Source organism: Drosophila subpulchrella, chromosome 3L, assembly GCF_014743375.2.
Source record: "Drosophila subpulchrella strain 33 F10 #4 breed RU33 chromosome 3L, RU_Dsub_v1.1 Primary Assembly, whole genome shotgun sequence".
Lineage (NCBI taxonomy): Eukaryota > Metazoa > Arthropoda > Insecta > Diptera > Drosophilidae > Drosophila > Drosophila subpulchrella.
This window is the reverse complement of record NC_050612.1, coordinates 4,265,330-4,278,504: the sequence shown is the minus strand read 5'-3', so window position 1 is coordinate 4,278,504 and position 13,175 is coordinate 4,265,330. Positions and strand designations below refer to the sequence as shown.

The 13,175-nt window shown below is 42.0% G+C and overlaps 2 protein-coding genes across 4 annotated transcripts; both read right to left on the bottom strand.

Moving 5' to 3' along the window:
* Positions 1–998: 998 nt before the first annotated feature.
* Positions 999–5,940, bottom strand: LOC119553321. The gene is made up of 5 exons (XM_037863651.1): positions 4,699–5,940; positions 3,893–4,593; positions 2,990–3,779; positions 1,581–2,871; positions 999–1,525 (listed from the first exon to the last, which is right to left on the bottom strand). The coding sequence occupies exons 2-5, from the start codon at positions 4,562–4,564 to the stop codon at positions 1,453–1,455; spliced, it is 2,826 nt and encodes a 941-aa protein (XP_037719579.1). The 5' UTR covers positions 4,565–4,593; positions 4,699–5,940; the 3' UTR covers positions 999–1,452.
* Positions 5,941–6,453: 513 nt separating this feature from the next.
* On the bottom strand, positions 6,454–11,556 carry LOC119554589 (A-agglutinin anchorage subunit). 3 transcript variants are annotated; one of them, XM_037865573.1, is made up of 3 exons: positions 11,540–11,556; positions 9,123–9,203; positions 6,455–9,070 (listed from the first exon to the last, which is right to left on the bottom strand). In XM_037865573.1, exon 3 carries the CDS (start codon positions 9,056–9,058, stop codon positions 6,695–6,697), a length of 2,364 nt encoding a protein of 787 aa, XP_037721501.1. In that variant the 5' UTR covers positions 9,059–9,070; positions 9,123–9,203; positions 11,540–11,556; the 3' UTR covers positions 6,455–6,694. The 3 variants fall into 3 exon arrangements, with proteins under 3 accessions (XP_037721498.1, XP_037721501.1, XP_037721499.1); XM_037865571.1 differs by lacking the exon at positions 11,540–11,556 and adding an exon at positions 9,351–9,367; XM_037865570.1 differs by lacking the exon at positions 11,540–11,556 and having other exon boundaries at positions 6,454–9,080; positions 9,123–9,306.
* Between the last annotated feature and the right edge of the window lie 1,619 nt (positions 11,557–13,175).

The window sequence follows — 13,175 nt, the reverse complement described above, 5'->3', positions numbered from 1 at the left end:
AAGGGACGGCTAATCCGCGGTACCTGAACCTGCTTATAAAACAATAATGGAATATTCATAAAACTCTTGGTAGGATGCGTTATTTCCAAGAATTGAAGAAATAAATTTCGTCACATTTTTACTAGAAAAGAGCCTTCGAATGATTTGTTCTTTAAAATATGTGCACTAAAGTAAATGTATCTTACTGGCTTGCAAATTAGAATTCGCACCCGCAAACACAGAAATTAAAAGTTGTTCCACTATTGGACTTGACCTCTACCTCCTATAGCGGATATGCGGTTATTCCACGGCATTGTTCGGCTCATTCATTAGAGCAATTTTTTCTCAGACTATACAATATTACTAACTATTACGAGCAAGGCAGACATATGTAAGCTCTGGTAAGCAATTATTTGATGAGCAAAATTGTTCTTCTGGTATTTTAAAATACCTCGACACGGCACTAAATGGACCGAAAGTTTGTTGAGCAAAATTGAAACTAAAAAGTTAAATTTTTCGCATTAATTAGAGCTGAAAATAAAAATGATTGAGAATAAAAACTAATTATATGCTTTTTGCTTGATTTTTCCAGCTCCTTGCGGCCATTTGGTGCTGCAACAAAAAAGCAACTTTTATATAAATAAAGGCAAAACTATATGATAGCATTTAGAAAAAAAACTCAAAGGGCTTTCGAAGTAAGTACTGGCAGATATGAAATGAATAACATTTTCAAGCTTTGTTTAGCACCAAAACATTTTGAAGTCGTATTAAGCAAAACACACGTCAAAGGTATACCTATTTAAACGTTAATTTTAAAAGCTTTTCAAAAGTTTTTTGAGCTATAATGTTTAAAGTAAAGTTCAAATGCTAAAGTGAGCATGTCGTCTTAGGCGAACAAATCCCAGTAAATGTCAAACGTGTCTCTTGTCTCTTTCTAAGCCTCTTATGACTGAGCCGAAAAATGCCGTGGAATAACCGCATAAGCAGTATTATACCGGCTGGTGAAAAAACACTCATCATAGCTGCCTACCAAACTGAATTTAATGGTAATTTTTGGACAACGTGTACCTTAGGGCTAGGATTATTTTACTTATAAGTATCATGCCTTAGCGATAGTTTGTGTAAAATAGTATAAAAATAAGTATTTTAGTGAATATATCTTATTGGAAGATACTGGAGCACCACATTGCAGAGTTGATTGCGAATTCTAATTTGGAAGCATAAGAAAAACTTAAAAAAATAATAGGGTCGAGCATTTTAAGTAATATTAAGTAATAAAATGGGGAATGTCTCATAGTTTATAGAACACATTCGAAAGTAATACAGCGGCCAGGATTCAACTTCAAAATTTTGTAAGCAGTGATACAAAGTCAAATAACGGATGAGGTAGTAAACCAGGTTATCTGTTCGTTGCCTTTGGTCCTATATGGCAGTTTGAAGCCCACTACAATCCGCTGTGCAGTTCGCTTCCAATCAAAAATTCTTTGAATGCCGCGATGCGGAGAACACCTTGACACGTAGCAACCCTGGGTTGACCTCCTGCCATCTGAAATAGCAAATGAATTAGCTGACCCTTATACAAATGTGGTTTCCCCACTCACCGCAAACGTCGCTCGCCCAACCTGGACTTGACCCTGTTTTTAATTGTGGACACTCCATTCACGCTGTGCAGCCCACGCCCCGTGATGATGAACACGTGCTTGTAGACGCGTGTGGAGTTGCGTAGCACGGTAATGTGCCGGTCGAGAAATAGATCCAGGCAGCTGATCGCCTCTACCGTGTGCAGGTAATGCAGGTCTAGCAGATCCGGATTGTTCTGGGTGTGCCGATGCACTTCCATGATACAGTTGGCCGCCCTCTGGTTGAAGACGTCAATCTTCTGCTTATGCAAGTTGGCTATCTCAGAGTAATAAAGCGCTACGCTACCATTGCCGCGCTGCACCGCCTGTTTGGCCTTCAGGTAGCATTCTGCTTTAAGCTGGGAGTGATGGGCGGCCATGTTTCGTGTCTCCTCAAAGTCGCGGAGTGCAGCACACTTGGCCTCTTCATGCAGCAAGGGCGATCTACTAGTGGTGGAAGAGCTGGAACTGGAACGCTGGCCTTGGCCAGAGGAGCTCTGTTGCAATTGTTTTTGGTGCTGCTGTTTCTGCTCTTCCAACGCAACTTCCGCACTAAGTTTTTCACCCTCTCGTAGAGCCTTTTCATAAAGTTCCGCTTCGCTCAGCGCGCTCTGAACATTGCTGTCCAAGACCTCGACGGTTTGGCCGTAGTTGCTACCGGTGGCCGCAAAGATCTCGAGAACAGTGTCGGTGGGGATTTCGGGGAACGTCTCGCACAATTTCATCTTGGTCAGGTGTGTGGCGATGTCGTTGGGCGGTTGCTTGCGAGCCGCCAACTCGGCGGCCTGCTTGGCGGCCATCTTCTCGCTGTTGTATATGGTCCAGGCCAGCTCCATATCCAGCAGCTCACCCACATTGCTCGGGGACTCGCTGCAATCGGCGTAGCCCGGATGCTTCAGCAATCGAGCGAACTGCTCGTCATCACGCATTGTCTTCTGGCGCTGTTCCTCCAGCTGGTTGTACACTGCCTCCATCCACAGCATGTAAAGCTGCTTGGCCAGCTGACGCGGCACAAATATTTTTGTGGTGGTGGGCAACACCTGCTCCGGCGGCAACATCTCGTCGTCCGTGTGGAACTGGGCGCGCAGCTGCTCAATAAGAGTGCCCCCCAAATCCATTTCCAGCAGAGTATTGTCTTCCGAGTCGTCCTCCTCCGGCTCTTCCGGATCCGCCGCTTCGTGCGCATCTGGAATCTTGGGCACGATAGGTTGATCCAGGACTCCATTACGGATGTCGCGGATTTTACGCGTGTGCTCTGAGTATTGTTCGTCGCCTGAAATTGTAATATTATATGTAATGTCAATTTACAATTAGTAAATTACTTGTTCAGCTATTGACAAGTTATAATTTCTCATCATCTATTCTATTGTATCAATATATGAATATCTCACCTAAAACAAAGCAATTCTGGATTTGCAGTTGCAATTCTTTGTTGGTGGGGGCCGAAATTCTTTTGTTGCGTGGTTGTCGTTGCGGCTTAGGAGCGGTTTTAGATGCTGGCGGGGTTGGCGACGAGGAAAGAGGAGTGCCAACTGGAGATTCTTGGCTCCCCACCGACTTATCGCAATCGCATTGAAACTGCGACGCCTCCTCGGAATTCACGGTTTCCTCCAATCCGAACTGGTCGGATCCTGTGGCAGCGTTAAGCTCGTCCTCCTTCAACAAAATATCGACAGCCCAGTCCACGTCAGCCTGGCACTTGACAAACAGATCCCAGAGGCCCGTCAGCTGTTTGTTGGGATACATCTGTCGCAGAAGTGCAAATCCTCCCGGTTCATTTCGACAGTTTAAGCAGTGCCTCTGAAACTGCTTTGCCCCTCTGGACTCCCCTTTCGATGTTTCCTCCTCTGTCTTGCTCTCGTCGCGAAGAAGATCGATCAGGGAGACTTCGCACTTTGGTGAACCTTGAGCAGCCGGAGCGTCTGGAACACCCAGAGCTGCCACCGACACTCCTGAATCTGCGGAATCCGCTGTCTGGGACCAGTATGACGGCGCTCCTTGTTCGAAGGGTACCCACGTTTGGGCATTGGCATTCAGCTTAAAGGTGTTATCTGGTGGCGCTGGGGCTGAACCTTCCAATGGCTTGCTCTCCTCAAATGAAGGAATGACCGGGACTGAAGGAAGAGGCGGATGTTGGCGCAGTTGCGGAAGGTCCACCGAGTACTTTGTATCCTTCATCGACTGTTGGAAAAACGAATCATCATTATTTCTTAATTTAATTTATATTTGCATTTTATTTAATAGATGTTGCTGCGGGGAATAATGGACACCACGCAACACCATAAGAATATTACCTTGATGAGATCTCCTGCAGTAGTGCGCTCGTAGCGCTCCAGCATACGCTGGATGCTTTCCCGTGGGACGTTGTGAGCATTCTTCTGGGCCAGCTTGCTGGCTGACTTGCACCAACTGGTCTGCGGCTCGAGCAGCTCAATGATGTAGCCGTGACGCACGGCGGACTGAACGTAGGGCTGCATCTCCCACACCATCGTGTTGGTGTTGTCCACGATGATGGGGCTCCAGCCACAGGCGGCCTTCTCGCGCACTCGCCGCTGGTTCCACTCGTGGGCGGCTGGGATCAGGGTGGGATTGAAATCGTACCCACGGCGCGTCCAGAAGTAGTCGTCTGTGCTGTGGACGAAGTCGTGCACTTTGTTTCGCTCGAGCAGGTGGGCTTGGCGCAGCAGGGATTCGGCCAGAGTGGACTTCCCACTGCCCGGAGGACCGCGCATGATTATCATCAGCTTGTGGCCCGCCTGCGCTCGCTGGCAGATCGAGTTTAGCTGTTTGTTGCTTTGGTTGTTGTTCATATTGCTGGCGGGGCACATTCTGATGGAGCTCGGAGCTCCGGCAGTGGCGTATTTCCTGGGAGTACCAGCGCTTCTGCTGCGGCTGCCATTGTTGTTGTTGCTGCCCACCAAGACCGCCAAATCCGCTTGCTCAGCGGAATTTCGCGGCGTCGACATGGCGTTCGCTTGCTTCTGGGTTGTTTGTTCTGTGAAAGACGATCTTTTAGAGTGGTTCGACCAACGTAATGCGCAGTAATCAGCACACTCCCCCGCCCCCAAAACCCCTTATCGCATCCGGGTCTCAAACTCACCAATGTCTGACCAGTCGGAGATCCCTCGATCCCGGAACTGCGGGTAGGCGCTGACTTCCTCTAGCTACTTGGCTGGATCCACATGCAAGGTATCTCCGGCGGACTCGAACCACTTCGTTTGTTTATTTCCAGGAAACAGGGAGCTCTCATCACATCCGCGAATTTGGTGCATTGCCAAATGGATGGGAATAACCACGTCCGAGCGGAGGCTATCGATGGTGCTTTCCGTCACGCGTTATCGATAGACACCAGTGCTGTCACGGATAGCTGTGTTAAAATAGCTACATAACTTAAAAATTGCACTGTAAAAAATTTAACAGACGATTCTGGTAAAATCTATAGAAATTGCAGTGAAGTCCGTTTTCTAGTCCCCCTAAACAGCTGATCAAAATTCAACAGCTTATGGAACACTTCAATTGTATTGCGTGCCGCCATCTGTACTAAATATATAAAAAAAAAAATAGCTATTAAAAAAGACTTAACAATTTTAATTTTACTACTTCTATGGCAAACATCTGCGTAAATTAGAGTCCGATCACAAAAAGTGATATTTCCTCGGAAAGGTACATCTATTTACTTGACAAACGTTTTGCTTGTAGGATATGGTTTTTTATACGACAAATTAAGAAACCATGTTCTTTGGAAATTTTTTTATGGGTGACACCAGTGTAAATTGGAGCTTTAAAAAGGCTAGAAAAGGTGTTTTCTGTAGTAAACTAGTAAACGTTAAACATAAAGGAATTTGTTAAAAATATCATTTGTTATCGCACAGGGTTTTTAAACAATTCATTTTCGTGTTGGCGAATTTAAATCCGCCAGCCGAATGCTTGGCGGAAAGTTTTTCGAGAATTTGTCGGGGGTTAACAGAGTTAGAACAAAGAAAATTTGAGTCCGTGCAGCTCATTCGGTAGTGAGTCTCGGAAAAGGTCTGGGAAATTAGTATGAATTTTTAGGAAATTAAGCTTTGAAAAGTTGTACACATGCCAGATATTATATCTTTTTATATAAAGAAAGAAAGAGAAAAGCAACCGGAATTGTGTCCATCACAAACCATTTTTCGGAAAACACTGATAGTCGCGATTAATATTTTCTGCTTCGTAGTATTTTGAAAAAAATTTCCCCGATCCTTTCTAGGGTACCTACAACAAAGAGGAATACTTAATACTTCGTTGTAACTTTGATTAAACAAAATATGTTTAAAAGAAATTGTACAACGAAATTGCCTTTTTTATACCCTTGCAGAGGGTATATTGATTTCAGTCAGAAGTGTGCAACGCAGTGAAGGAGACGTTTCCGACCCCATAAAGTATATATATTCTTGATCAGCATGACTAGACGAGTCGATCTAGCCATCCGTCTGTCCGTCCGTTTCTACGCAAACTAGTCTCTCAGTTTTAAAGATATCGGGCTGAAACTTTCCCAAAAGTCTTATATATTTTGCAGGTAAAATATAAGTCGGAACCAGCCGGATCGGACAACTATATCTTATAGCTCCCATAGGAATAATCGGAAAAAAATTTTTTACAAATTCTATCTTTGGTGTTTTTTAGCATATAACCTCCTACGCTTGGAAATAACATTTTTTAATTAGTTCTGAATTTCGAATTTAATTTTATCAAAATCGGACGACTATATCATATAGCTGCCATAGGAACGATCGGAAAATTGGTAGGAAAATAATATGAAACAAATTATAGCTTCGGTGTTTTTGACATATTATCTTATACTATTGGGAATATCATTTTTTGTGTTTTTAAATTTAATAATTATAGCTGCAAGGGTATTCAAGCTTCGGCTTGCCGAAGCTAACTTCCTTTCTTGTTTGCCTTTACAATGTGTTGTCGACATCTAATTTTCACCCATAACCGTATGTTTTTATAAACATTTTTTTGAACCGTAAAAACGCTTGTGGGAAAAAAGATGTGATTTTTTTATTATGCCTTTTGTAAGATCCATGCCAACCATAGAACTTTTTTTTATGAGGAATTTCCTATTTTTATGACTTTGGTGGTACTACCCTGTCCAAAGTAAATTTATAAATATTCTTTAGCGGAGACACCAGATATAAACCAGCTTTTGACGCAGTCCAGTTCCAGCTAGTGGTTACACCATTTAATGCAGTGCTTGTCGAATCAGTTACAGCCTGCTTTACAGATGTCCAATTCCAACCAGAGGTTACTCCTTTAACTACAACTTTTGTAGTTCCCGTTATGATCGGGCTTACGGTGTTGCTAACTCCTCTATAAGTAGTTTTCATTACATCTTTGGCAGCAGAGTAATATCCGATTTCCTTTTTGGGTTCTGGTTTTGGTGGTGAAAATAATTTGTGTTGCATATAGTATGGCACACAAGCGGCGGCAATACATAATGGAGCTAGCACAATGATTAATTTGTAAACTGGAACCAACTGTGGAGTCTGTGGTAAGTTTTTCAAAGGTTCCGCAGAACTTGGAGGACTCGGGCTAGGTTCAAACATTGGTGGTGCTGTCTGTGTTTTGTGAGAAATGGGTTTAGATGTGAATTTTTTCTTAATGACTTCAGTAAAAGCCCTGGAAGCTGTCGAAATGGCAGAGGAGCTTGAAGATATTACCGGAGCCAAACTAACTCGCCATAAACTATACGCCTTCAATGTTCCTTTCTCTATGACTTTGGCGGAACTTCTTGCAGCAGAAGACATAGCCGAACTGGAACCATGAACTATGCCAGTGATGGATGTTTGTGATGTCCTTTCCAAGTTTGATCTAATGGACAGGATTTTGGGTTCAGTCCATTTCCAACCGTTGGTGGCACCCTTAACTAATGATGTTTTGAAGTTTGTTAGGGCCGGGCTTACAGCAGCAGAGCCCTTTCCAATGGATAGTGTGGTCCATTTCCAGTATTTGAAAAGTCCTGCGGCAGTTTTCTTAGTTAGATCGTCGGCAGCAGAGGAATAACCTGAGGATGACCCCTGTTTTAATGTTTCTGCGACAACTGTTTTGGAAGCTTGTGATCCCTGGGTTAATGTTTTGGCCACTATTTCCGCAGTAGAATTCAATGCAATTTGCGGTTCCGGTGGTAATGATTTAGCAACAACGCTGGCTGCAGAAGTTAAAGACGAGCTGGAAACCGCAGAAATCACGGCTTGGGGTCCTTGGGTTACTGTTTTGGCCACAACGTTGGCTGCAGAAGTTAAAGACGAGCTGGAAACCGCAGAAGTCACGGCTTTGGGTCCTTGGGTTACTGTTTTGGCCACAACGTTGGCTGCAGAAGTTAAAGACGAGCTGGAAACCGCAGAAGTCACGGCTTGGGGTCCTTGGGTTACTGTTTTGGCCACAACGTTGGCTGCAGAAGTTAAGGACGAGCTGGAAATCGCAGAAGTCACGGCTTGGGGTCCTTGGGTTACTGTTTTGGCCACAACGTTGGCTGCAGAAGTTAAAGACGAGCTGGAAACCGCAGAAATCACGGCTTGGGGTCCTTGGGTTACTGTTTTGGCCACAACGTTGGCTGCAGAAGTTAAAGACGAGCTGGAAACCGCAGAAGTCACGGCTTTGGGTCCTTGGGTTACTGTTTTGGCCACAACGTAGGCTGCAGAAGTTAAAGACGAGCTGGAAACCGCAGAAGTCACGGCTTGGGGTCCTTGGGTTACTGTTTTGGCCACAACGTTGGCTGCAGAAGTTAAGGACGAGCTGGAAATCGCAGAAGTCACGGCTCGGGGACCTTGGGTTACTGTTTTGGCAACGGCGTCGGCAGCAGAAGATAGAGATCCATTTAGAGCCTTAGAGGACAGTCGAGTACTTGATCCTGAAGTCAATCTGCCAAGACGTAACATACTCTTGGATCTTAAAGCGGCTAGCCAAGAGACCAATGTCCACAAGGAGGCGGGGTGGATTTCACTAAGTTCCTGGACGGCACTTTGTGGAATAACTGCCTCAGGAACTGGAACTGTAACTGGGATCGGGATCGACGGAGGAGATCGTTGCATTATTCTGTAGGTCACATAGGCCCCCACAGCCACGCCTCCGATAAATACAGCCACTTTAAGCTTTCTGTGAAAATATCCTGCATCGGGTCCGGAGGGCATTGGGAACCATGTCTTTGCCAATCTTACCAGTTTACCAGATACGTTATAGTTTTTGACGGTACTGAGAATCCCGGGGTCTCTTGTTTGTAAAATGAAGGAATCGTAGGATGCACGGTTTTTGGTGGCCATCAGAGCTGCTTGGTAAGCCTTGTAGATCTCACGAAACTGCTCCGTTCCACTGGGGTTTTTGTCCGGATGCCATAGCAGGGACAACTTACGAAATGCTTCTTTAATCTCATCTTCCGTGGCGTTTCTGGGCAATTCCAAAACATCGTAGGGATCTTGGTCAACGTCACTCATTGTGATCGTGCACTGGAAAATACTATAGATACATATGTGCGTGTGCATGTTTGGATTTATTTACCTTCGATTAGATCGTGTGATCTCGAAATTGTGGGAAGTCCCAATTAATATTTTCCAGGTTGAAACTCTCCAATCGATAAGTCTTAGATTCGATTAAAAGTATAGTCTTTTAATTAAATTCGATTTGATAAATTCGTAAACTCATATATTAAGCCCGAATGCATTCGATACTTCGGGGCGCTAAACTTATAATCATTGCATATGTATTGATTGTTATCGCAGTACTTACAATCGACCAATAGTGTTGTCATGTTAGCTAATTTATAAATTCGACTAAAGAAACGGGTCTTAGTTTCCCAACCAATGGAAAATGGACACTCTGGTGTACCAATACATTGTTTAAGTCCTAAAATAATGCTATTTCCTAATCTTTACCTAGGTGATATTTTAAAGCATAGCGAATCTTCGCAGCCAAATATTACTATTACTTAAAATTTGTGCGGTCCCCTTCCTGTATAAGAATGATGACTTTGTAACAGAGAGACTAGTATTCATAGAATCGTACAGACCAGATTTAGTGATCAAGAATATATACCAACATAAGTTGTAGTGTCGATAATGTCTCCTTCACAGCGTTGCAAACTTATCACTGAAAAAAACAAGGAAGAACGCTATAGTCGAGTACCTCGACTATCAGATACCCGTTACTCAGCTAAAGGGACCAAAGGAAAATGGAGACATGCAAGCAGCAAATGCGCCACCTACCGGCGGTAGACAGATTTAAGCGTTGTGGGCGTTAGAGTGGGCGTGGCAAAGTTTTTTTTAAATCAATCGATAGGTATTGACGAGACCAATACATTTCAGTTAAAATTTTTTATCTAGCACGAAAATTGTGGGCGCCACAGGCTTGGGCGGTTTGTGGGCGTTAGAGTGGGCGTGGCATATTCGCGTAACAATCTTGCGCTGCGCTCAAGCCTACGGAATCTAAATCTGAAATCCCGTTTCTCTATCGTTGATATTTTCCGAGATATCCGCGTTCATATTTACGATTTTTTGAAGTTTGTGGGCGGTTTGTGGGCGTTCAAGTGGGCGTGGCAAACTTTTTTTAAGTCAATCGGTTGGTATTGATGAGAACAATACATTTCAGCTAAAATTTTTTTTCTAGCATCAAAACTGTAGGAGCCACAGTTTTCGGCGGTTTGTGGGCGTTAGAGTGGGCGTGGCACTCTTTTGAAACAAACTTGCGCTGCGCAGGAATCTCAGGAATCTGCATGCCTAATCCTAGTATTGTAGCTCTTATAGTTTCCGAGATCTCAGCGTTCATATGGACAGACGGACAGACGGACATGGCTAGATCGACTCGGCTAGTGATCCTGATCAAGAATATATACACTTTATGGGGTCAGAAACGCTTCCTTCTGCCTGTTACATACTTTCCGACGAATCTAGTATACCCTTTTACTCTACGAGTAACGGGTATAATAATCCCCTATGCAATGAAATTAAAATACATTTAATTAGGAGATATCTTAATATGCAAAATCGATGTTATTGGTTGCTTAAACTAATTCCTTAACGACTGTCCTAGTTCTCAATATTTTTGAAGAAGTGCAACTAAAAGTGTATGATGTGTTGATGTCTGGCTATCTAAAAAGACCATCAAACCGTTTAAATTTTAAGGTAAGTTCCCTGCACTTTTACAATTCAGCATTGGCACAAAATCATCACGCAGTAGTCTGTGACGCCGGCAGAGCCGATGCTCTTACCGACTCTTCTCTCAATCTCTCTTGTTATCTTGCATCGTTATGACTTTTTATAGAGGTACGCCAACGTTCATGAGTTACTCTCTTCAGAACATGTCCCTGGACCGAATATACTCAGTAAACGATTTAGGTGTTGGTACTATTTTTATGAATAATCTTATCAGAGGCGATATTGATTCTGTAGATTTGGTAAGCCGCCTAACTTTCAATGTTCCTGTTAGACTAATGCGAAACTACTATCTTATCAACTTACCACGATGTCCATCTAATTTCAGTCAGCACGAGCCCTTTCGCGTTCTTTCTAATAATTATAACAACCTGTATAATTTGTTCCTCAACTTCTAACCCTTATTAAAAACTAAAATCTTAGCTCATTTGCTTTAGTCTTGTTGATCTATGTTTTGTCCTGTCCTTATTTGTTCTATGTACAGTGGATCACATTAATATTCGGTTTTTTATACCCTTGCAGAGGGTATATTGATTTCAAGAAGACGTTTCCGACCCCATAAAGTATATATATTCTTGATCAGCATGACTAGACGAGTCGATCTAGCCATGTCCGTCTGTCCGTCCGTTTCTACGCAAACTAGTCTCTCAGTTTTAACATTTTTTAATTAGTTCTGAGTTTCGAATTTAATTTTATCAAAATCGGACTACTACATCATGATGTAAATCAGACGAGGGATCGAGTAGTAAGAATATAATATATATGTACTTTATTCAGTAATACGCGCGACACAACCGCTGGTGGCAAAGACTTAGAGAACTACACGATTAGGGATGAGTACAATGAGTTCTTATCGATATGTATACTTAAATTTGGTATATTTTAACATATCATATAGCTGCCATAGGAACCATCGGAAAATTGGTGGAAAAATAATATGAAACAAATTATAGCTTCGGTGTTTTTTGACATATTATCTTATTAAACAAAAACACCTCTTAACGAGGTAAAAAGTAGTGGCGAACGCGCCTTTAACAAAAATGTCTGATATCAACAATTGTGACGAAAAATGATATTACATTCGATAAAATAAATAAACTATATTAAATTTATGATTTCGGCCCGCAACAGTAAATACTTATTTACCTACACATCAATTTTCTGTTGTAGCGTGCCGAATACATAAATTTAATATAGTTTATTTATTTTATCGAATGTAATATCATTTTTCGTCACAATTGTTGATATCAGCAATTTTTGCTAAGGGCGCGTTCGCCACTACTTTTTACCTCGTTAAGAGGTGTTTTTGCTTAATATCAGAAGTTTTTTTTTGCACAAGAGTTTAAGTACCCCAATACCATGACTAGGAGTCGTCCCCATATGGCTTGGCTATTGAAAAACCAAACACACAGATTCGACCCCTAATCATAGATGAATGCCACCTTAAATTAGGCACAACAAGTTTTATCGCTTCAATTACCTTTTTTAATAGCACAAGTTTGGAATCTCAAGGGCTGTACAGTTTCAGATTCCAAGATAAATCTGTCGTTTCTTACATTTCCCGCCGAACTAGCGGGTTTTTCCAAAGTGGTAGAACAAATAGATCAAGTTTCCTATTTCGATTAGCTTCATGCAAGTAAAGGACCCTAAAACCATAACAGATTTTCCGTTTGAAAAAATCGAATAAGAATATTTTTTATCAAATTGGTTTTTTTTCTTGTTTATTCCAATAAGTATGAAATAATTCGTATACGGAGCTGAAACGAGTTGCACTTTTTAACGCCTAATATCTTCCAAACGATAATTTTTAGGGCAAAAAGTGTTATAAATCAAAAGTTGGAGAATCTCAAGGGCTATATGATTTAAAATTTAAAAAGAAATCGTTTGACTCAATTTTGAGAAAATAGTCAAAAAGTGGTTTTAAAAAATAACTTTTTGTCATAACTCTTAATCTATTATATTCAGACAATTTATTATATGAAGAGTATTTAGCAAATTAAATTATATTTTCAGAGATATATAGCACGTTTCTGTAGCATTAGTTGTTTAGATACTATAAGCATTTTAAATCTGGCTTTGTTTTTGATTTTCCGCTAAACTAGCGGGTTCTTCCAAAAGTCGTAGAACAAACGTTTTCTATTTCAAGCTACTTTATACACCCATAGGGTTTCCAAAACCCTAAAACTAAGATGGGATGCATACAAACCCACAAACAAAGGGACAAACATTTTCATTTTGGGAAGAAGAAGAAAATCTTGTTTTTTGAATTACTTTTGAACGAGACATCGGATTTCAACAAATAAGGTGTCATTCGACACTCCAAATAAATTGCTCCAATTGATTTGTTTTCCGTTTGACAACAAGCCCAGCTGCTTGACAGTAAGACCATGCCACATGCATTGCG

Coding starts and splice junctions, on each gene's coding strand:
- LOC119553321 (XM_037863651.1), bottom strand. CDS start 4,564: ATGTCGACGCCGCGAAATTCCGCTGAGCAAGCGGATTTGGCGGTCTTG. Junction 3,780..3,892: donor CTGCAGGAGATCTCATCAAG/GTAATATTCTTA, acceptor TTTTTCCAACAG/TCGATGAAGGATACAAAGTA. Junction 2,872..2,989: donor CCAGAATTGCTTTGTTTTAG/GTGAGATATTCA, acceptor TTACAATTTCAG/GCGACGAACAATACTCAGAG.
- LOC119554589 (XM_037865573.1), bottom strand. CDS start 9,058: ATGAGTGACGTTGACCAAGATCCCTACGATGTTTTGGAATTGCCCAGA.